Genomic DNA, 24,622 nt, shown 5'->3' with positions numbered 1-24,622 from the left:
GCAAGGTTTCTGGCATTTATTGTGTGTTTGTGCGGTTACCAGTGCAGGCTCGCCCAGGGGGATTGATAGGGCGTGGTGAGAATTTGTTTTGTCCGCGGCACATGTTTCGGAGCCATAGTAACGATAAAAACAGAAGAATTTGGATTTAGCGACGATAGCGGACATTACAGTTAAACCTCAATGTAACGAAGTCGGTAAAATTCGTAATTTACTTCGTTACATTGAAATTTTGCTACATTGAAATTCGCGGTAAGTGTTCATCCTGTGAAGCGTTTCCTGCAAAAGAAAACGTGGCGCGCATACACGGCTGGCGCACTCTTTCTGTTTCTACCGGAGCTTAATCGTCTACGCGGGCATTAGAGTGAACCTCATGGAGCGTTTTCTCCCCGCAAAAGCGCGCCCCGCAAGCCACAGGCGCGCTGACGCAGCCGCAGAGGCAACCCGCGCGATGTGAGTAGCTCCGGCGACCGCTTCCGCTCGCTGAAACGCAACTCGTGGGGCAAACGAGAGGGGCATGCGAGAAAAAAAAGCGGGTTACGTGGGCGAAATTTTCACTGTAAAGCGCCATACGCGCCGCTTACGAAAGCGCCCATCAAAAATCCTCGGCATGCCCGAGCGCTTCGAAGCTCCCGCCATAGGTTGCGCGCCTCCCCATTGGCGAAAGTGGTCAGGCTCCTCCCACTGCCGCGTGCAGCGCGAGTCACTTCCTGGCGCAGAAGCCGCCGCCGGCGCGCAATCGCGGACGTGGGTGTGAAAAAAATGCGCGCACAAGGCTCATAAAGATTCTCAAATGCCTGCTGGAACGATGAAACCCAACAAGCATGAGCGAACTCGACCGAAGGGGAAAACGGCGGCATACGGCGGCGGCGGCCCCGCAAGAGGCAATTACGCTTATCACCGCGGAGGATGTTTGATGCGCGCTTTCGTAAGCGGCGCGCATGACATTTTACTGTGAAAATTTCGCTCACGTTATCCGCTTTTTTTTTTTTTTTTTTTTCTCGCGTGCTCCTCTCATTTGCCCCTCGAGTTGCGTTTCAGCGAGCGGTTGGAAGCGGTCGCTGGGTGGTCTCCGCGGCTGCGTCAGTGCGTCTGTGGCTTGCGGGGCGCGTTTTGAGTTTTTGCGGGGAAAAAACGCTCCATGCGGTTCACGCTGATGCCCTCGTAGACGATTAAGCTCTGACAGAAACAGAAAAAGTGCGCCAGCGTGTATGCACGCCAGGCAGTTTGTAGGCAAGGGGCTCGCTCACAGGCCCGTGGCTCGCTGCATCCGCGGTATGGGCGGCCCGTATTGCCGTTCGCCTTTTATTGAGATCCCATTTCGGCGCTTGCGTCTCACAAAATATACCTCTACAACTTAAATTTCGTGCCTAGTTCTCCATGAAACTTCGTTACATTGAAATTCCGGCAAACGGGACTTCGTTACACAGAGGGTGAAAATACACGGTGTGCATACACTTGAAGTTACGAAAAATTCCGTGGTTCGTTACATCGAGGGTTTCGTTACATTGAAGTTCGTTACATCGAGGTTTAACTGTATTAGAAGGGTACAGGCCCATGAAAAGATGTCGGCTGCAGGGATATTTGAAATTCCTCACAGCATTTTTGAACACGACACTGCACATAAAACCTCAAGGAAGGCAAAGGCAGCACGCCACGGCCGTTACAGAGCGTGTCATGTGCAAAGTGGTTTTGTTACGCGGCTCCAGATGAGAGGTGTTTAGATACCGAAGACAGCAGCGCTGAGCGCATCGAGAGTAAATTTAGAGAGCCGTCAGCATTCCCATGTGCCATTCTGAATGACACAACGGCACACGAGTTCGTAAGTGCTGACGACGATGTGAAAGGCTGTGGCAGACATCACCGATGCTAAAGAAACGGACCCTACTAGCGGCCCTGACAACGTTCCCAACCGCCTCTGCAGCCTATAGCTTGCGTCAGGGTTCAGATTCGCCACTGTTGTGGCACAGTGTACAACACCAGATTTTCTAATTTGGATGGCGTTCGTAAGCTTGAAGACAGTGAGGTGAACTTTCTGACGCAGAAAAAGAAGCAAGTGAATCTCGCAAGTGAATCGAAAGTGCGGTGCTCATCGCGCACTGGTTCGAATTTTCCGTGCTGTGAGGAACAAATCAGTAAGCAACTGCTGGTCACAATCTCGAAAATCTGTGATGTGCAGAGTTACCAGATAATCTTCAGACCGGCATATTTTATATTTCGAATTATTGATATATCGAACTATTTCGCAATCCCCTTAAAGTTCAATATATCCGTGTTCAACTAGCATAAATTTCAGAAAGCTTCAAGCGGTGTAGCTGAACTAAATCAAATAATCTGCATTTGGTAATTACCTATCCTCAGAATAAAATATGCTGGCAAAAGATTGTTCCAGAACATAACTTTAGCACAAAAGAGGGAAAAATTAAAAACTAGAAATTCAGAAATGTCACACTTACTTGTAAGCAAGTGTTGCACTGAAGGTTTCTTCAATGTACAAGTCTAAGACAGGCTTGAAGTGCTGGTACTTCCTGTCAGAAATGAGGCCGATGATGAAGACCTGGAACAGAATGCAGACATCGCATAATTAAACAGGTAAACAAGATTAGCAGCCCGTGAACATGCGGAATTCCAAAGTAATCTGAGAGTAAAGTTCGCAATTTTATTCCATTTACGACCCCCTTTTACTGCTCAAAGCATGCAAGTTTTTTCAAACATATTCCAGAACTAAACATAGTTGTGACCTGAAAGTTGCCTTTGCTGCAAGTCACGTACACCATCCCAACCCCACTACACAACACACACTTTGGCATCGCCATTTTGCATGACCTACAGGTTGTGAGAGAAAGGTAAAATAATGAGTAACACATGTATAAAGCTAAAGACTGTGTTGGCACTAGTTCGTCGTTAAACATTAATGAAAAACAAATTTCCTTCAAAGTGCTGAAAAAGGGCGCTGTACCAATAGAAGGCGAAGTACACACACATACATGTGCAGCGCAGTTAACGTGTATGTGCATGCCCTTTTATCTTTCCCGGCTTCATGTTAAAAACTAAGCAGCAAATTTGTTTTTCAGGAATGCATAGAAATGGTGTACGAGCAACTTGGGTACATTAAAGGAGTCCTGACACAAAATTTTTAAAGCGAGATAACTTGGGAGGTAGATTGGTGTGAACAAACTACATCATTTGCAAAACATCAGTGGCAAATACAGCTTTGAACATATTTAAAATCAATTTTAATGTGTGCGTAACGCAACCGAGCAGCCAGCAGAGGTCCTCGCGAGATCGGCATCTACTTGGATGTGGAGTAAATAAACAACATCCAAACACGTCACGAGTTTGTGTTGGCCGTTTCCGTACCGCCAGCATTCGTCGCTGGCTCGCTTTGATCAGAGGTCAGAGCTTTCACTCTCGAGCTACAAACGACGCGATCGTTGGCGGTAGAGGCACCGGGATTTAGTTCGCTCATCTGGCAGCTGGCTGCGACCTACGTTCTACAGCGATTTTAGGCACTCTATTTTTATTGTTTTTTTTACAGTGAATGCGAAAATGCGCTGAGCACACGACATGTGCACTGAGGGAGCCGCATGTACCACCACTGTGCAGGCGGCAACGGCCACGGCTGTGAAGTGGCACGGGCAGGCACAGGTAGCTCGAGTCAATCTGCACTCGCAGCGCCTGCATCACGTCTACGGTCGCTTCTTAATTAAGCGGCTGACGAAATCAGTACATAGGGGCACTAGCAGAAACTGCCGCCAACGTGGAATCGACAGTGCTATGGCAGCTCCGCTCTGTGATATCCATCCAACAGTTGCATCCTCCGTGTGAGCAAAGGAGCTGGCCGAGCGAAGGTCCGCCTGTGCAACATCACGATCTCCCACAGATATCTCCGCTGAAGTGCTCCCTTGTGATTTTTGTCGAGTATATATTCTCTATCTCAAATGAAAGGACATCACTTAAAGCACCTTAACCATAAACAGTTTTGCTGATAACGCCCTAGAACTTTTTAAATAAAATTTTTAGATCTATGAGCCGTATGTGTCCTCACAAAAACGATGCTGGCAACCATGACATACAGTAGCGCGGCAACATACTTTTGTCTGTATGCGAAATGAAAAACGATATTTAAAAACTTGTCCCTAGCTAAAAAAAAGTGTGAATCGCAGGCTTTCTTACTCCTTTACGCGTTTTTTAATTCAACAGTCTCTTTTGCACGAAGGCGCCATCTGTTGAGATAGACGATAGGTAGAATCTGGCTTCATGTTGTGGAGGCGGGAAGTTCGATTCTCCCTGGACGCGGTGTCCTTTTTTTTTTTTTTTAAGCTGCCGTTTGCGTATTTGAAAACTGAAATCGAATATTTTGGCAGAACAAATGTCTCTGACTCAGGCAGAATCATCAAAGCTCCTTCAATGGGTCTGTTTACTGACCGCTGCCATTGATTCTGAGCATGGAGCCTCAGTTAGCCACACTGAGAGCAACCCAGCGACGCCGGGCAGCGTGTCTTAAAATTTTTCAAAATAACGTTTAAAAACACATATACAATTGAAAGTTATACAAATACTTGTGTTAAACGGTTTTCAATAAGTAAGTAAACGTTTCAGCAGTTACAGTAGTTGCTAGGTTTGCACGTCACGTGACCAGGACACATATTGTAATGTCAAGTTTCGACACTATGAACCGCCCCGCCCCCCTTCCGATTTCAGAAAGTTTGCTGCCAAATTAAAATGATTTCTGCTTATTTGTTTATAAATTGCTTGTGGTTACCGGGATATATAAAATGCTGGCTTTCATATGAACTAGAGAACATATACGCGACAAAAATCGGTTGTCCGTCCCTTTAAGAAATTTAAAGCTCATTTAAAGGACACTGAAGGGAATATATTGGAGTCTTATTTGTGACTTCATTGTGCAGTATAACCCATGTAATCCATTATTTGGCTGTTTCGTGGACATATAAAGCCTTAGTTTATCTGTAATTGGCAGCAGAAAAGCAAACACCACGCACCGTTCATCATCACCACACCAACTATACCATAATGAAGCCACACTGGTTTGTGGCTTTCGAATGCCCTTTTCACATTATAAAATTCATGTAAATTAACCACAAAAACTCAGAACATGGCCTATGTATCCTAGGTATAATCTAATTAAATAATTAACAATGCTTACAACTCATAGCAGTGCCTTTTCAAAGCTGCAAATCGAGTTACCATAAATGAGCTCTAAAAAGTTCATTCAGATTGAGCAAACGAAAAGGTGCAATTATACAGTCAAAGTTTACTTCTAAGAAGGCTTTTGCACACTGAGAGCAATTTTTTCCTTATTATTAAAAAAAAAACTACACAGAAACACAAATAGGCTTACCAGAGCTTCAAAGACGAGGTTGTCATAAAGGTCAGAGTCTGAATTTTTCATGAGAATGTTGAACAGAGCATCCAAAATGTCTTGCAAGAACTGAAGAACAGAACATCAGCAAATTAGCACACAGCTTAAGGAGTATGGCACACGTATGGGTGCAGAACAACAGTCAAAAAGTATCGCACAGTAAAAAGTTCATTAACTCTTTCATTACCACACCTATTCAAAATCGTTCAATTCGAACGATAACTTGGGAGCCCTTTTTCAAAGGGTTCTGGTTTTTCTCAAACAAATAAAGCAATTTGGGGTTAGCTCAGAAAATGCCCTTCCAAAATCAGTGTTGTTTTCATTTTTGCAACAAAAGCGTGATTATGACACGCATTTTCATCACCTGAGTGTGGAAATGGGGCGTGGTCGTCGCACGCCACTGCTACAACAGAAGGCGTGCTGTTCGTAATTACTCTGCATCAGTGTTTGGTTTTTGTTATCATGGCACCAATGGTGAATCAGAAGATGACTTTCAATCGTCAGATTTGTCGTCTAAAGGTAATAATTACTGAAATTAGCTGGAAATATCAGGCAGTGCCTGTTTACAAAGTTATTCTATGATTTTAGGCAGTTTTATTGCCTTTGCGCATGTTGTTCTACGTTGTTCCGCAGTTCTACTGACCACATGACCATTCGCAAACAGCTTACAATAGTTTTGGTTTCGTTTCTGCATCGCAAAATCCATATTTGACGCTACTACGTAGCTACCCAACTTTGAGCCGATCAGCTATGGCACCTCACTGCCCGCTACTGATCCTCGAAAAGAGCATGCCGCCCATAATTATATGCACCCTCACCCGATTTCTACGATAACAATCTAAGATGAGAGTCAAAAGATAACACCCAGTCATCGGATATCAGTTCAGAAAGGAGAAAGCTTCAAACTGGCCTTGCACACCGCCAGCTGTTTGCAGCCCGTTTCGTTTCCATACGAGGGTATCTCCGGAGCTGAAGTGTTACTTCTTAGTAGACTGTCTCTTCTGACAAAGGCTTTAACAGGTTTGGTATAGTTTCTTTTCAAAAATGTTAGGTGGCGCTGCAGTGTAGGAGGCTCATAGTGCTGAATGCTTTTTGTCGCGCGACAGCTGCCCTATGAAAGCTTGCTGGGCACGATTCCAGCGCATCGAACCTTATTCTTGTAGGCAGAGCTACGATAGCGAGCCAGAAGATGATAATAAACTGCAAATTTATATTATGACAGATAACTTACAGTAAATAAGCACAAACCACCAAGTTTTAATTTAAACTCCATACAGATTTCTTTACATCGCGTGCTTGTCTTGAATATTGTGCTGGCCGTAAATGCAAAGTCAGTCACTGACAAGGTGTTTTGATGTAACATGGGAACAAATTTGGGCCTCTGATAATGTCAAACCGCCAAATTTCTTCCAGAGAACTATCCAAAACTGTGCATTTTGAACTGGAGGTCGAGCTTCACTGCATGGCGCAGGCACCACGCGTGGTAGCATTTTTTTTTTTGTATCCGACAAGCTGTTCCGCATGAGTCGACATTTTTTCTAGGACGTGTTTTTGAAATGTTTCCTTACAAAATGTATATTCGAAATTTTTTCTACACTGGGTGGTTTGTTACACACAATTACTTTTTTTTTTCATTTTATACGACAACTGGACAAAAAAATTTGATTTCGATAATTTTTTTCGCAACCTTTGTGTATAAAAACATTTTAAACACTGGTGTTTTTGGAAAGGGCACTAAATCAACTGCATTTTATGCCACTGCAATATGTGCCTAACCAATGTGTTTAGCACAAAAAAAAGTTTTCTTTCACCCCTGAAAATCGGTCAATTTCCCGTAGTAACAAAAGAGTTAAAAATCTGCCTTGAGGTCCACTGCCACACTGCCAAGTTATTTCTAGAAGAATGCCCCTCAGGAAACATGTTTCTTTTTGACGAGTGCATTTGTGAGCGCTAGAGAGTAATATAATCCTGGTGGCAAGAAATGTTATGCACTGGCCAGAAATTATATTCCGACCCCACTCAATGTAATAAGGTGCTAGCCTCGCCAAAAATGACAACAGGTAGGCACTCTGAGTGTATAATTCAAGAGCTACGCACAGATTTCGCACAATTTCACGTTACACATTGGTAGAAAGAGGGCACGTACAAACTTGCTTCTTCGTGACTCATTTGAAAGAATGACCATAAAGCTGCAGAGATGAGAATGAAAACCACACACTAAAATAGACGTGCTTCACAGTACCTTCACAACTTCTTCACCATCAACTTTCATCAATGCATGAAGGTTCTTTTCCAGGTTATCAGGAAGCGTCCACCACTTCAAGAGGCCAAGCAGGTCCACTGTGACAAGCCAGAATGAAATTGTTTGCTGTTTTCGAATCTCAGCATAAGTTAACCATAGAAACAGACCCCACAACTGCTAGACCATTTCCCAAAAGTCTATATGCTTGCATTTGACAGCAAGACATTTGAAAAATTTCTGAAATTGCAGGCACAAAATCCTGCTGAACTAAATTTTCAAGAATTTGCTAGTGTGCCAAACAGGTTACAAGACCCGCATTATTACTAAACAACAGAACACTTCACCCAATATTTTCAGTCGCACAGCTTCAGAGCATTTCCGTCAGCCTTCACACAGCATTTATGTGTACAAGTTCCAATCTGGGTTTCATACATGAAAGCTACACCTGGACTAAGAGACCACCTTGGCATCTTCAACATGCACCCGATTATTGAACACACAGTCATTTTTGCTTTTTCGCCTGCGTTACAAAAACTGCGGTTAGGGCCAGGATTGGACCCACGTCTCCACGCTAACGTGAGCAATGTCTTGGGCAATGAGTCACCCTGGCGGGTCTGAGCAGCACATTCACTAAATACCTGTCAGAATTTCCAGCTGAATTAACCAGAATGCAAAACTGCAGGGGGTGGCTGTAAAACTCTCAAGCATAAAACAATGCAGGAAAAAAAAACGACACTTGTTTTCCTACCCCTTTCTACAAAAATGGAGGGGCCGACCAGGTTGTACATTTATGTTAGAAATGCTGTGGTGTTGCACTAGTTGTGCTTAAAGGGGCCATGCAGACTAAACACAAGTTTGGTTGATTCGAAAGATTGCCTCATTACAGGCACCACTTTTAACGCACGCTTCGGCTAAACAAGCTACATAATTGGGAAAAAAGGGAATGGCCATGCGACCCACTAGCTCATTTCCCACAACAGAACCTATCATGTCATATGCCTAGCTGTGTGATTGGCTGAGGTCGGAAAAAACAAACGCAAATTAGGCAGGGCTTATGAGCTTTCTGAACGAGCACCTAAATGTAATGCATACGCATTTTACAGCCGTAAGAATGGTGGGGTAAACAATGAAAGTTACGAAAATACACGTAAACATACAAGTACCGATGCACACTGCTGTTGGTACTGGGCGTACTATGCTTGTTTTAGCTGCACAGCAGTCTGCCAATTACGAATTGTCCTACACGACACTGGCCGACTGGCGTAAGCGATGTTGTCTTACGTGACCCTGTATGTCGAGTATACCCCAAGTTTCACGAAACGATTACGTTCTACCATAACAAAAACAAGCCAGGTGCAAATATAGTCAAAAACAAAGCAACGGCGGAAAACCGTCAGCCTTTGTCCGCCGCTCAGTATGGTAGCGCCATCTGGGAGGACTGACAGTAAGTAAGGCTGCAGAGCCTAATGACACACTGGAAGTTCCTTTGATACTCACCCTTGTGACTTCATGGCAGACATTACGAAAACACACAATTTGGCGGGAGAATCAAAATTTTAACCTAAATTGATTAATGTCTCAGTGAATATGGCATCAATTGCTGCCAGACATGTGCTGGTTCACTATAAAACCCGAAATCTTTCGAATAAAACAAACTTGTACTTTGTCTGCATGGCCCCTTTAATAAACTTTAATTTCATGAACTACAGGCTATGACGTGGAAATTTCCTATGTGGTGGATTACAGTGTATTTTTACACTACAATTTAGTTTTAGGTGTTGTAAACCCCACGAATGCCGTAAACAGCAACCTACGACGAGAAATACGTATCACATTTAGTAAACCAGAATTTAGACTTTAAACAAGATAAACACTTACAACCAATTCATTATAACCTTGTCATGAAAAATTATTCCCTTCCTAAAGACAAGTTCAGTCTAAAACAAATTCTGCACCACAGCAACTTCTCACTGGAAGTTTGGACTTCCTTCAAATACAGCTAGTGTTTCCAATAAAGCTCCTACGCTGATATCGACATTTGGTACACAGCCTCAGCTATGTCTGTGCAGACAGGGACACACAACTGCCCAGCTGCAAGAGGAGAATTTCACACTCATTTCAGCGCACGGGAAAACAATATAAACAAAAACGTGAAAGCTTATGCAGCGTACTAACTGTTGCCTCTGGACGTAAGTTTTCTTTGCGAGATGGTGAACAATCAAACTTCACCCAATTCTAGCTCTTGGAATGTTAGTGCTTGGGCTGTCACAGCAATTTTATATGATTTCACCAATAGTCTGTCACAGCAGCTCTAGGATATGCACATGGGCCTCTTTTACTTAACTCTTTCGTTACCGCGGGAAATTGACCAATTTGAGAGGTCTAACAAAATATTTTTTTTGTGCTATACATATTGGTTAGGCACACATGGCAGTGACATAAAATGCAGATTATTCCACACGCTTTCCAACGACACCAGTTTTAATAATGTTTTCCTAAATAACGATTGCGAAAAAAATTATCGAATTCGAAATTTTTGTCCACGCGTGGAAGAAAATAAGAAAAAAGTAAGTTGTGTATAATAAACGACTCGGAGTAGAAAAAATTTAGAATATACATTTTGTAGGTAGACATTTCAAAAAACCCGTCCTAGAAAAAAAATTGAGTTGCGCAGTTCAATTTGTCAGATATCAAAGAAAATGTTAGCCCGCGTGGTGCCCCTGCCATGTGGTGAAGCCCAACCACTATTTCAAAATTTGCTATTTTGGACGGTTCGCTAGAAGAAATCTGGTGGTTAGGCATTATTAAAGGCCTCAATCAGCCTCCGTGTGATGTAAAAACACCTTGTCAATGATTATGACCGGCACAATATTGAAGGCAAGCAAGCGATGTGAAAAAATCCGCTTGGAGTTGAGAACCAAACTCTTTGGTGGATGCTTGTTGACGTTCTGATGATCACTTATCAGTCAGAACTTTCATTTGCGGTTTATTATCATGTTCTGACTCACTATGGTAGCCCTGCTTGCAGGAACAAGGTACGATGCACTAGAATCATGCCCAGCAAGCTTTCACCAAGCCGCCGTCGGGCTGTGAAGCAAGTTCAGCACTACGAGCCTACTACATTGCAGCGCCACCTAACAATTTTGAAAAGAAACAAATACAAGGCTGTTGGAGACTTTGTCAGAATAGAAAGTACTACTAAGAAGCGACACTAGACCTCCGGAAATACCCTCGTATGAAACCGAAACTGGCCGGTGAACAGCTGGCGGTGTTCAAGGCCAATTGGAAGCGTTCTCCTCGTCTGAACTGATACCCGACGACTTGGTGTTATCATTTGACTTTCAGCGGAAGCTCTTATTGCAGAAGCAAGGCGTAGATAAAGTGGAAGCGCGAGCGGAATGCTTGTTTTGAGGAGCAGTAGCGGCAACGGAGGCGCCATAGCAAATGAGCTTGTAGTTGGGTAACTGCGTAGTAGCGCCAAATATGAATTTCGCAATGCGAAAACGAAACCGAAACTGCTGGAAACTGGTTGAAAATGGCAGGCACACTTGCTAGACATGTGGGGGACCATCAGAAATAAGCTTTGGGAGAATAAAGCTGCCCTTTGCCCGAACCAAAGATCATTAGTGAATAGCTGGGGCAATTTTCAAGTAATTATCACCTCTCAACGCTGTCGGATTACAAAGCTGACCGCATTATGTATTTGGTATTTGACTTGCCAGGAGCCTTTTGACAAAAAAAATATTATGGTAATGCAGTCTAACCACGGCCTGCATACTTTTTTTCTCAAGTGCAGCAGCCACGCCCCCTTCCTCAAAAACACACGCACCTCAGCTCGCAAAAAACGCCGTCAAAAATCTCAATGTCGCCGGAGCGGGAAAATTTCAACTGATTATAAAAGGGCAGTGCCTAGACTAACCACTGGCCGCATTAGGTGTACGAGAAACAACTACAACATGTTGAAATAGGCAATAGAAATCATCGATCACCGGTGATCGATTTGAATAGGCGTGGTAACGAAAGAGTTAAACAAGTCGCATTACAGTGCTATATGCTGTTCATGGGCAGCTCACCCATTCCTTTTACTCCAGAACTACCAAACTCACATAGCTGGTATACGTATAGAAGAGTTGCGTTTGACTGCATCCCGGTAAATCTGTTATCCCAATTTTTAACTGGGGCTGACAGTAGAACGAGCCGACAGAATGACGTGTCACTAGCGTTGGGGAAAGGCAAACGTTACAAAGTACTAAAAGAAGCTGTCATGGACCACCAAAGCTGGCACTCACCATTTTGTGTCAGCTTGGTTGAGCACACCAGGGTGGAGATCTGGAAGGAGTCCTTGATGGCAAGACTGATTCCACCCGCCTGGAAGGATGCCAGCTGGGCTTTGTTCGGCTGTGCATTGGGCGTGGCCGAGTTCTGCATTATGGTGTTGAACTCTGCTCTTGTGGCCGGCAGGTTGAGGTAGCTGATGTCCAGGTCAGCATGCCGCTTGTGGTCCAACTGTCGAAAGTTCTTTGTGTCATTAGTGCCCCCCAACGGTCGTGGAAATTAAAGATGTGTGCTAAAACACACGTATTCTATAAAGAGGAACAAATTTGATCATAAACTGATCAACTGATGGCCTCTTATGACACACACACGTCTGCCTCCCCGTGCACCCTAACAAAAACGTTTAACGATGAGGACAAGTTTCTTTTTCATGACACATCACATATCGCGGAGGAGTCTGAAGAAACTCCTCTCCTCAACGCCACTACAGTTGAACCTTGGTTTAACAATGTCACCGGAATCCACAAATTAATTTATTAAATCAGGAAACCTACAAAATCGAGAAGCATTAAGATTATGGGCAACTGCTGAGGAATCGAAATTTATTTATAAATTCAGGAAATTCATAACTTTGGGTTTCATGAATTCAAGGTTGAATTGTAGTACTGCTCTAATGAAATCACAAAGGAGGACCATTTTCATTAGTGCACATATTGTTACGTGACGGCAGGACACAAGAAATGAACCATGGAAGGTGCAAGCGATGTATTTACACTATGTACATCATGTCGGCCATGAGAGAGCCCACACAGCTGGCTCTTCTTCTGCGAAGATTGGCCCTAAATCTAGTTGGCCCTAATCGTCTTACCATGACACATCCCCCTCATGGCCATGACAGCACTAACTCCGGCTATGTGTGGCACACTGCATCGTCTTCCTCTAGGATCCTATCTTGCACTACACGCCATGTCTTCTTACTTCTTGTAACATCCTCCTTGTGACACTTACCGTCCTAGACAAGTGTCCCATGACCTGATCCTCAGCCTAGATTTCCTTTCTGAACACGCAGCCCTCACTGATTGTGCAACAGGGGTCCTCCACCTTGAGCTCCCTCTTGCTTCAGCCGCTACCGACGTGTTCATTTGCCTCTGCAAAATATGACCTACGTCCATATGTATGCATGCGTCGTTGTTCCTGATGGTGTCTACATAGTGTCACCAATCACCGATGTGCTGCTTACGCAACGTGTCACCTTTCCTCACACCATTGAAACGGTGACCAACAACCACGTGCTTTTCCCGTTCCTAAACTTTGTGTTTTCTCCTGAAGCTCTTCCCCGAGGAATTTCGCTGGCTGTCCTGTTTCCATTATCGAGCTTCGAGGTTTCTTCGCTAACTTCGGACGGCCCAGCAGGTCTTGCCACCTCCGCGCTAAAATCTGACGAATTTGCGTGCATGATTGCCCTAGATCTGTCTCAGACACACGCTCAAGAGTTGTCTCATCTTTCGGCATCCTATGGAGACATATTTTATTTCAGCAACCGACCTTTGGGCCAGACAACAACCGTCAAGCATCGTATTCACCCTGGCAATGGTAGCCCAGTTCACAGGCGACCATGCTGCATTTCTCAAGTGGAGCGCTGCGGTATTCAACAGGAAGCGGACAAGATGCTTAGCAAACAGCTGGGCAAACCGAGCACCGAGCGTTCTCTTCGTTGTCATTCACAAGCGATCACCCCACGCGCTCCAAGGTTTCTTGTCCTCATCATCTGCGATGCTTCCTCCAAAAGGGCATGTCACAATATTACACCCTGCGATCAAATGCATCGGACACTGCACTTGTGTGATGAGGAAATAAAAAAGGAGGGTGGAGAGTTAGCTGCTCCAAGGAATACAAGAATACCGTATTCATTCGAATATAAGGCGAGGTTTTTTTTTCCAAAATCCGTAGTCTCAAAGTCATACCCCGCCTATATCCAAAGCTCAGTATATATATATATATATATATATACGGCATTTTTTGGACTCTCGAAACTGCACCCTTGCTTTATAATCGTGACCGCCTTATAATTGAATAATACAGTAGTATTTTACAATTAGCTTCATGTGCTGCACGACTGTTTACATGATTTAAATTTATATTAAACATTGTGGAGAAATTGCGAAGCTGTCTTCATGCAAAATGAAAAGGCGGAAGGTCCAAGTCAAAGTCGCTGCGATCGAAAGTCCAAACCATCTGCGCAACTAACTCCGAACTCAGACGACAACCGAGAAAACCCTCACGAGAAAGCTTCCTGTTCAACCATCGTCGTCGTTAGACGGAGGGGTGCATGACTTTTCCACTCCTTATCGCACAACATGGGCACAGCTTGATGCTTATTGAGTACGTATCGAGTGCACTGCTCGTTTTCCCTAAGCTGTCCAGAGGAGGCTTCCAGTCATGGCTGAGAAGACAGTCCAAACGTTTTACTAAAAATACAAACTGAAGTGCTTTAGGATCACAGATTCTTTGCTGTTCTTGAACTTTCGACGAGTGCACAGAAACAGCACTGTGCAGCCACCGGCTGTCAAGCTAGCAGAGAGAACATGAATATTTACCACTGCGTATTACCAGACAGTGAGATACGACAAGCGTGGCTAAAGCGTCTCCAGCTCCCAGCGTCAGACAAACAAAACTGTGTTTACATTTGTGGACGACACCTTTGCTACCGGCACTTACAGAAGGAATCAGGAAGTGACGCAATGTACCATACTCGCCAGCAGAATGTTTTTGAAGCGAACTGCAATGCTGATGTCGCCTTTTCCTTTCTTTCATGCTACAAGGAGCTAGCTGGAGAACTTAGTTGCATGCGATAGAGATGTCACTCCCATACCGTTCATTCACGTGTTGTAATTTGCTACTGTACACAAGATAAACTTGTCAATGTTCCTAGCTAGCCGAAGCTCTGTCTTCGAGTGTTAAAATAGCTCAGAAGAAAAAAGCAGTAGTACATGCTATTTTGATACGTTATAAACTCCATCAATACTGGTTGCTATAACAAAACTTTTACTGTACTAGATAAGTTGAACAATGCTGTGTGAGATCCTATTTGCCCCTTAGCACCAGTGGAAGTTGCTTCAGGACTCCTTGAAGTTCACACTATTGATAGGCACGTACCTAGCCAGAAGAGGTTTGGCTATCAGAACAACATTTTTAGCAGGTTGGCATGTCGAAACATAGCCAAAGCTTTATTGGAACTTCCCCAGGAAACTGAGGTGAGGAATTATTTCTTATATTCTATCCATACATGGTACAAACACCCTGACCTACACATATTGCCCAGTAAACCTCCTTCTTAATATGAAACCCTTACTCTAGCCAAGCATGTCTTTGGCTGGTCCTTGACACAAGTTTGCAACCTTGAGATATTCAATGTGTTAGCACAGTAACCCCACGATTCAATAGCACACTAACCTCTCAGTGGCAGCCATCAGTAGACTGGTTAACGTCTGGCTTTTATAAAGCTGATTCTTTGGAAGCCCTTATGGTGTGCACGGGAGAACAAGACACGAGCGCTTCCAGAAACATTTCTTACCCTGTAGACAAGTAGCTCATGCACTTCATCATTCAATGTGGTGCCGTTTTCTTGCATCAGCTTCACAAATGACATGGCAAACGGTTTCTCAACTCTGTCTTTGGCTGGACATGGGAAAGAAAGGCACGGGCATTTGGAGCTTCCATTTGCATGCAGGCACGGGGGAGAAACTAGAAATTCTGTATCACGATGACAAACCTTCGTTTGATGACCGGTGCTTGAATGTGAACAACAGATGTGCACTGTAGAACAACTCAATGGGAACAGCAATCTGGAGAGAAAAATAGAAATGCATTGCTAAGTGAGTGCACAATGCTTTTAGCAAGTACACAGAAAATAATATCATAAGAAGAGGAAAAGAAACAGACACCGCCAGAAAATGCACATGCAGAAATCTTCACGGCTTTGCTTCTTTCTTAGCATCGTGGTTCACAGTTGTGGATCAGGAGCACCCCCATAAAACGATGATAAAGATGACAGATGAAGCCTCACAAATTTGGGGGAGGGAGTGGTGCACAATGATGTCAATCTAATGTTTTTTTGGGCACAGGGTATCCCTCTAAAGTTGTATTGCTGCATTTTACTCCTTTTTTCTTGTTTGCTGTCACGTAAAACAGATACAACAACTAGCCCAGTCCCAAATTGTAACTGAGCTTTGTTCTAAGCCCATCTCACACCTGTTTGGCTTTCTGGGACAGCTTGGCATCGTGCAAAGATAGCTTAGGTGTGAAAAAAAAAAAAAGTAAGGCTGCGGGTTACGAGGAAAGGCCCGAAAGTGCACTGCTGCAAAGCCAACATTTTGCATCGCTGCCACGCCTTTTAAAAAAAAGAGGGGGAGGAGGAGGCAAGGAAAGGGAGCATCAAAATGTTAGCATTGCCGCTTACAGTGTTGAAGCTACATGAGGGTCATCAGGTACACCTTTGTGAAGGGCTGTAAATTAATTTAGACCACACGGGAGTTCTTTTAAGTTTGCCAAAATCTCATCCACACAGGTATTTCACCTTGATCATGAGTAAAGCCTCTGCAGTCTCAAATTGGGTTAATAATGGCGTGCTCAGCAGCGCAAAGCATTAACCGCAAAGCTGCCATATGGTAGATGGGGATGGGGGATTGAATAATGAAAGCCCCCCACCCACTTTGTGTGCATTTCACTTTTTCACTCAGCTGCAATGCTGTGCGGGGGGGGGGGGGGGGGGAATACAATTTAGCAGCACATGTCGTCCGTAAAGACTTGAGCAGCACACATGTTGCGTTAAAGCTGGCCTTTTAGTTTTAACACTTTGTGGACACTAGAATAGCTTTACGGACCTTGGTCTTCAGGCCCTCATTTGAGAACAACTGTTCTGGTAGATAGATGACCTAGGTAATTTATTTTTTCCAAGAGAGCAGTGTAAGGAGGTAAGAAAAATTTCAATTAAAATAAACATCTTTAAGCAGTTGTAATCCATATGCTGCTGTGTGCCAATGGAGGCACTATACCCAACCGCTGCGAATCGAACTTTCTCGTAGGAAATTCACAGCAGGCAAGCTCACATTAACAAATGCCTGCCAGACAAACGTGCGAAATGAGTAGCTGTTATTACATTTTGAGATTCCTTTGAAGAGGGAAGGAGGGTGAGGGTGTGCATAGTTTTTTCGTGCACCTATGTTGCTTACTAAAAGAAATCCCCAGACTAACTGTAGATCATACAAGCTTAAGGACTCCATTGCTTACAACACATGCAGGTGCAAATTAAAAGTCCTGTTTCACACCTTGAAGGTTTCCATCCAACGTGGCCTGTCTTCATGGTAGTAGATCACACTGTGATACTCATCCAAGCTTTCGGAGCCTGATCCAATGCTTATAACACCCTAGGCATAAAAATGTTCACAGTCAGTCAAGTCTCATCGTGTTCATATTATGTACGTATAAATAAATTAAGAAGTACGTGGTAAATTGATTGATTGTAGGGTTTAACGCGCCGACGCAACGCAGGCGATGAGGCGCGCCGTAGTGGAGGGCTCCGGATTAATTTTGACCACCTGGGGATCTTTAACGTGCGCCGAAATCTCGTACACACGGGCGTTTTTGCTTTTCGCCTCCATCAGAAAAGCGGCCGCCGCGGCCGGGAATCGAACCCGCGACCTCGTGCTCAGCAGCGCAACGCCTTAGCCACTGAGCCACCGCGGCGGGTAAGAAGTACGTGGTACTTTAGAGAGGGAAACAAAATGTCTACAAGCAAAATATGCTGAAAATGCATTTAGTTGCTACAGCATTCTTGTTCCAGCAACACGACTGCAATAACGTAGTCCATGTATTTCATTAGTAAAATTACTTGCAGCATACCCTAGTTTTAGTTTTGCTTCTGGTAGCGCACCACGTAGAACAAGGCAGACAAAGCTAAACAGGTAACACTGAAATAACAAATAATGTGTCAAGAAAACAACCTTATTAGCTCTCCCAGCTTAGAATACCCAGAAACAATTTCCTTTGGAGGTGTTCTTTCTCTACCCTGACTAAAGTTTTTACCCTGAGCAACTGTGAGAAGAGTAAGGTTACTCCTCTGTAATGTGGAATACAACACGTTCACAATGGGCTCAGCTGTTTGATTATCACTACTAGATGGCTCAGAACAAAATCAACGAAAGCTGCCGCCTGTTCCTGCATACTGCCACTCCATTTGCATTGACGCTGACGCCGCGTCTCGTGTTACAGCCCTGGTGTCTGAGCCCCAGGCACGCTTGGGTCTGTGCTTTCTATTTGATTCTCCTTCTCTCCCTCATCCCGCGGCTCACTCCCTCCAAACCAATACTGTATGCTTAACTCCAATAAACTGTTTCGCCTCGGACTCCAATTTGCAAACACCTCAGGCTACAAGTGGAAAATAAACTTCCGTTAGGAAATAAGGCATGCTCTACATGCCACAATGAAGACAAGAACAAAACAAGAACTCACAGGAATGACAGCACCTTCTGAATTGCACACTTTCACAGTGACCTCAATGTTTCGGTCAGATGTCTTTGCACCTTTAGAGAACTCAGCTTGAACCAGTGTCAAGTACAGGTCGTTGCGCACATCCCCTGTAAAAAAAAAAAAAAGAAAAGAAAAGAAAACACACAACAGTAGTAGTACAGGAAGAAGAAAACAATAGCTGAATGGAACGCCCTAAAATGGTGGCATGCTTTGAGGAACACCCAGCTACAATCACTTACAGTTAATTTTAGCATGTTACATGGTCTGCAACAGCAATTTTTTCACAGCACATTTTCAACACTGCCCAAACACACTTTTGCATTATTGGTAGGTTTAGCTGTATCTAACCATAGCTCTTGTAGAAAAAAAAAAAAAAAAGGGCTTAAAACTACATAACTGCTTGATGGTTAAATGTAAGTGATAAGCATAAATTAGGTTCGGTAGAGCCAATGTAACTACATAATTGTTTTCCTTTTTTTTTTGCTAGACATGTTTAATTAGCATTAGAGATTATCTGAAGTTGTTCGGCAGACTGTTAAAGAGACTAACAGCTCAAATAAATTTCAGGCGTGTGTGTGCGCGTGTTGGCCAAGTGAAAGGGCTTCAACTGAAACACTTCACAGCAAGATGACCATGCTTGACAATGTCATGAAACTCCATAAATTATTTTTTTAGCTCCACTAAGTTCTGCAGGCTGCCTAGCCAGACGCTGAACCACAATGCAGCTTTCTGTCATTTGTAAATTAAAGTACAGTACAAGAATATTATTTGAGCACAGTGTACATGAACCAACCCACTGAATTAAAAGCTTGCTAGCTTCACAGTGCAATTTCTAAAACACTGCACGACGACCTTTCAATACATCCAACATCGTTAATTAACTCGAGGGCACCAAAAGAGAAAGATAAAAAACTTTATCATCCCTTCCTAAAGAAAGTTGAGAAAAGCGAGAAAGCTTTCTGACATAAAAGCGCCGTCAAAAGTGTGTTGAAACCTTCGCTAAAAGTGCGTCCAATAGATCTTCAAACCTTGAAAGACCCAAACCGCAAACCAAAAACAAACCCATGCGACGGTTTCTCGCACACTAGGTAAATGCATCTACAAACAACCTAAATGTATACCGATGCGCGGTTTATGTGATAATGGTATAGCATTGTACTCCTCCGTCATTATCGATATGTGCTGTGCCCTATCTAGAAACGTTTCTTTTTTTTTTTTTTTTTTTTTTGCGAGTTTCAAAGAACTGTTTTGACACCATAGAAGCCCGGTTTCAAGCATGCGCCGTGTGTCCAAAGATCTTATCACAGTTTTTCGGTCAACCAACCGGTTTGAAATATAACGAACGAAATGTTCATTTATTTTATTTAACACATCTTTCGAGCAGTTGGTGACACAGTTAATAGCTGAGTCTTGTCATCATGGCCATAGCTAAAAGGTGTTCCAAAGTTTAACTGTCCATGTCTGCCGAGAAAGATGTTTCTCCCTCATTTTTTTCCTTTCTGGCAGCTTCTTTGTCAATGGCCAATCCCTCATTTCCTGGAATCCTGAACAAAGATATTTTTCAGTACTTTGAAATAATCACTGCCAAAGCTTGCACTCAGAACACACTGCTGTTCCACCAAACCCTGCCACAAAAGGTGTGAGGTGCACCCTTGGTGCCACTGTCAGGCAAAGCAGCAATGTTTATAACAAATAACCCAACAACTTCGTTAGCATGCTCCTCATAGCCCACAGCAGCAAATATTATACAAAGCTTTACAATCCTTTTCAAGTATACAGTCCACGTGAAGGCTCCCAGTGGTACAGTCCGAGTTAACACATTAATGATCTGTCTTTGTCTACTCAACCTATACAGGCATGGAACTAAGCTATACTGAACTCCAACCCATGAGTGTGAACGTGAACTGCACGCTTAATCATTTCTCCCATCCCCACTTCCAACAGTAGTGGGCATAGTCTGCAAAAGCTACGAAAAGTTGATGTCTCCACTCCCATTTCTCACAAGGTGCCGCACAGTGACTGAATATGCCTTTTGGCAGGTGGCGCGAAGAGGAGTGAGAGGAGGTCACCACCCACCGGGCAGGATGACCTCGGGGAAGCCCATCTTGCGTGCGACGGCCGTGGTGCCCGAGACGAGGTGCGGGTTTTCCTCACGCACCTGCTTGTTGTCCCCGTGCAGCAGCTTGAGGCAGATCCAGAGGCCCTGGCCCTTGTGCTCCTTCTGCGACACCTCCTTGGCCGCCAGGGCCTTCTTGATGGCCGTGTCCAGGAAGTCCCGCTCGCCGCACCTACAGCAAACACTCATGATTGCAGCCACTAACGCGTGACACACCCCCTCTTCAAGACGTCTCTCGTGATGCGTGCTCCAGCAATGAATAAGCCTCCCCGCCCCCTTTTTAACGCAAACCACTCCTTTGTTTGCCCTCAAACATTGCTGCAAGGTGGCATTTTATGTTCTATTTTGTTCAGCACCAAGATCGGTGCAGCACTTACTGGTTATTTAGCGATTGCATAGAAATTATTTTCACCTATAGAAACCCTGGCCTCCTGCCATGATGGAAAACAAACACTGTGGAACAAATGCCGCCTGTCTTAACCAAAATGAAACACTTTGCCTGCCGCAAAGCATTTCACAAACAATTTCCCATTCACAAATTCGTGAACAAGGTACTTCTTATGAGCACTAACTTGCAAATTATGTGAATCAAAAAAAAAAAAAGAAAAGAAAAGGAGCATGAAGGTCCTTCGAAAGGAAAATACTAAGATTAGGAAAAGTGTGATGTCGATGCACACCATCACAGTGTACAAAAGAGCTCACTCAGGTGGTCTGCATATGCATTTTCTATCAGCATTACACTTGGAACAAAGTAGTCCAACAAACTGAAACTCATGCCTGCCTGTGTGACAACAGACCGATTTCACCATCAGTTTCACCCTGCCGGTACTTCCCCAAAGCACACAAGGTCTAGTGGTTTTTAGCATATAGCAAGGGCAACACTGGCTTGAAGTGTCAATATCAGAGGCCTGTTGCAAAAAAATCAATGCGGTTGCTACAGCAACACAGCCAAAGTTATCTGCCACACTGCCTGTCATGTTAGCTCCACAATGACTACGAAATCAAGAGAGGGGCTTTTGATAGCAAGTAGCCTTTAGAGGCACTGCCTACCCAGAGGAAGAATTTGCTGCATGAACCACAAAAGCCACACCTTTTGAGAACAACATGGCCTAATGATTCATGCCAGTCCGAGACTAAAAACTGATTGATTGTAGGGTTTAACGTGGCGATTCAATGCAGGCGATGAGGCGCACCGTAGTGAAGGGCTCCAAATTAACTTTGACCATCTGGGGACCTTTAATGTGCGCCAAAATCTCGTACACACACGCGTTTTTGCGTTTCGCATTCCGAGGCTAAAAACTGAAAATGCTATACTGTTGCATGAGCAATTCCAAATACGAACTTTTTTTCCAGGTATCAGTGCTTTTTTTTTTTTTTCTTTTCAATTCTATGATGGAACAATGGTACTGTCCAAATAGCCAGTGGTTCTAGTCTGGCAATCAGCCAGAACACAGGTGAAACATTTCCATGGTAAACCATAACTTTACTTACTGAACATAGGGGACAAAATGTTGCTTCTCTTCATCACTGTCAATCTTTCCACTGATGATGTCAGTTATGTCCATGGCTGGAAAGTACACCACACATAGCACTTGTAAGGTATGGTGCCATGTACTACCCCATCCACTGCAGTTTTCTATGCAAATACGCCATCAATTAAATGATGGGAGATCACAACACAAACGTGAGCAACACAACTCACCAGCAACGCCAAACGGCCGGCGCATGCCTTCAGACTCGGACACCTTTTTGGAGTACAGTGTCGACCTCTTGTGATCATTCTCCTTGAGCTCCATCGCACCTTTGAATGGATTTAAGAAATATATTCAATATATTAAGAAAAAATACAGGCCACAGGCACCCACAGGAATAGGTTGAGGGTTCAAGAAGGGCGCTAGTCACACTTCTTAACAAAGACTAAGCGCACTTTTTTTTTTGTTTAAAATGCTCTCAAATGTAAGGATTCTCCACTCTTCCTTTATTTGTTCTAGCAGCTCCCCCTTCCACTTCCTTGCGCTCCCCGGCCAGAGCCTATGCAACACCTCTGCTCCGAGCATAAAACAGAAATCGTCCCATTACACAAAGAAAGAAGTGCGGGTATCTTACCGATACGGATGATTTGGCAGATGAAGTTGACCCGTTCACGACTGAGATCTCTACTTCCCAGGTCCTAAAAGATAATAAATAAAAACAAATGTAGCAAGGGCAAATTTTTGCATTCCACGTCTGTAGAAGAGTCAGCAAACAAAACTTTCTCAGGCTTACAGTAAACAGCACTCTCAAGTTGTTCAGCTGGTCCAAATCCTTAATAAGACCGCACTTGGCCCATTGGACAAAGTAGTTCTCACTGAAAAATTGAAACACAAAAAAATTACACAGCGGTAGATTAAAAAAAAAGTTCCATATTCAAACTTTGTTTCAATAGCCAGAGCTACGCACTGCTCTTTGACCACACCTGATGAATTTCTGTTCTTTGGCATCATAGAGCGTCATCAGAAGGTCTGCGTCGTCTCCAATGCGGCAGACAAAGTTCTTCACCACGACAAAGAGGTTGTGACAGTAATGGCTGGATGCTTTTGGGGACCCGATGTCCAGCTGTGCCTAAACCACGACAAAAACAAAAAAAGAAGAAAGAAATAAAGAAATGCAAGCTAGTATTACACGTCTTCCAGACTTGCGATGAGCCTTCATCAAGTTTCCTCATAAATTTATTGCATAAGTTCATAAGTTTAAAGCACTGTTTTCTTATTATGAGCAGCCAAGCTACTGTGACAAACATGCACCCACAGCACAAGGTGCACTAGGTAAGGCTGAAATCATGAACAGTTGGTTGAACTGTACAGGAGGTCAACAACTTGTATCAGCAATCATAAACAGCTTTAGGACACGAAGCAAATTCACAGGATCACATTGTATTCAGCCTGAGCACAATACAGGTGGTTAGGGTGAAGAGTATGAAAGGCTTTGAGAACTGCAATCTTTTCAAATGTCCTAAAGCAGCACCTGACTGTGACAGCAACACAGCTTACCAAAACCTTAGGTTAGCAACCTCACCAACTAAAGAAGTTGGAGCCAGCTTCACGAGTTTCGCAGTGGCTTCGTAATTTTAGCTTCTGTCGTCCACCACTGTGCAAGTGCAGTTACTACCACTGTCATTACACTGTTAGTATCGCAACAAATATACTATGCCTATAAGTGGTCACAATGAATGTAATAAAAATGGTACAGTAGAATCTTGATAAACGGAAATCGCTTAAATGGAATTGCCGCTTAAACGGAACAGTTGCCTGGAATTTGGTTGGTGTTGTATTCAGATAACGTAAAAAAACTCTCGGTAATCGGAACTAAAATTTCCGCATCACCGTGTAAACGGAACCAGAAATGGAACTTCTGTGAAATCCAATGGCATGAGAATGAGCTTTTTACGGTTCCGGCTGTTTCGTTCTTGTTTTTTTTTTTCTTCCTCCATGCTTTTTTAGCCTTGTTGGCCTCGTAAGCATCATCTCGTAAGTGGTTAGCCGCGTTAGCGCAAGGAATGCAACATCGCAGTTCTTGTTCCAGTCGTTCGGTCTCGATTCTAGACGCCTAGACTACAGGGCTCACCTCCTGTCGCCTTGTCCGTGCCATCGTTGTGCTATTCGTCCTTCATTACCACGTTGCCGTCTTCTACATTCAGTGGCTCGTAAGAACTCGCGAATTTGAGGCCTCTAGCCTCCGTGAAGATGCAGTTGCAAGGACTCAAACAAAAATAATTGCCGCATTTCGTGGTGCACAGCGACTCATTGTTGCCAAATCAACTTTGTGAATGCTGTGCCTACGCTTCTTGTAGTTTTCTTGCTTCCTGAAAACTATCAGCTACAGTCACTTTCTAGTGGTTAGAGTTCCATGAAATGCCCTTAGAAGTGTGTACGCACACAAATTTGCACCTTAGAACATCTCTCTCAGTAAACGAAACTCCTGTTAAACGGAACTAATTTTTCCGGTCCATTGAAGTTCTGTTTATCGAGAGTCTACTGTATTTGACCACACAGAACCAAAATCTTCAGCCAAGTGAAAAGTGACGCACGAACAAAGACAG

The 24,622-nt window shown here is 43.8% G+C and overlaps 1 protein-coding gene across 1 annotated transcript in view; it reads right to left on the bottom strand.

Moving 5' to 3' along the window:
• The window catches only part of Mbc (dedicator of cytokinesis protein myoblast city), a 76,681-nt gene that overhangs the window by 47,122 nt on the left and 4,937 nt on the right, over positions 1 to 24,622 (bottom strand). The window contains exons 8-21 of the mRNA XM_077687573.1: positions 23,000 to 23,145; positions 22,810 to 22,891; positions 22,651 to 22,714; positions 22,247 to 22,345; positions 22,036 to 22,111; positions 20,505 to 20,716; positions 18,411 to 18,535; positions 17,228 to 17,326; positions 15,673 to 15,745; positions 15,475 to 15,578; positions 11,915 to 12,131; positions 7,626 to 7,723; positions 5,363 to 5,452; positions 2,454 to 2,554 (exon numbers count right to left, since the gene is read on the bottom strand). Coding sequence (XP_077543699.1) covers positions 2,454 to 2,554; positions 5,363 to 5,452; positions 7,626 to 7,723; positions 11,915 to 12,131; positions 15,475 to 15,578; positions 15,673 to 15,745; positions 17,228 to 17,326; positions 18,411 to 18,535; positions 20,505 to 20,716; positions 22,036 to 22,111; positions 22,247 to 22,345; positions 22,651 to 22,714; positions 22,810 to 22,891; positions 23,000 to 23,145 — 1,586 coding nt within the window. The remainder of the gene's footprint in view (positions 1 to 2,453; positions 2,555 to 5,362; positions 5,453 to 7,625; positions 7,724 to 11,914; positions 12,132 to 15,474; positions 15,579 to 15,672; positions 15,746 to 17,227; positions 17,327 to 18,410; positions 18,536 to 20,504; positions 20,717 to 22,035; positions 22,112 to 22,246; positions 22,346 to 22,650; positions 22,715 to 22,809; positions 22,892 to 22,999; positions 23,146 to 24,622) is intronic.

The sequence above is a fragment of the Haemaphysalis longicornis genome, unplaced genomic scaffold (genome assembly GCF_048455015.1).
Source record: "Haemaphysalis longicornis isolate Haplotype H1 unplaced genomic scaffold, Haemaphysalis longicornis Haplotype H1 scaffold_1, whole genome shotgun sequence".
Taxonomy (NCBI): Eukaryota; Metazoa; Arthropoda; class Arachnida; order Ixodida; family Ixodidae; genus Haemaphysalis; species Haemaphysalis longicornis.
This window is presented reverse-complemented; position numbering and strand designations above follow the sequence as displayed.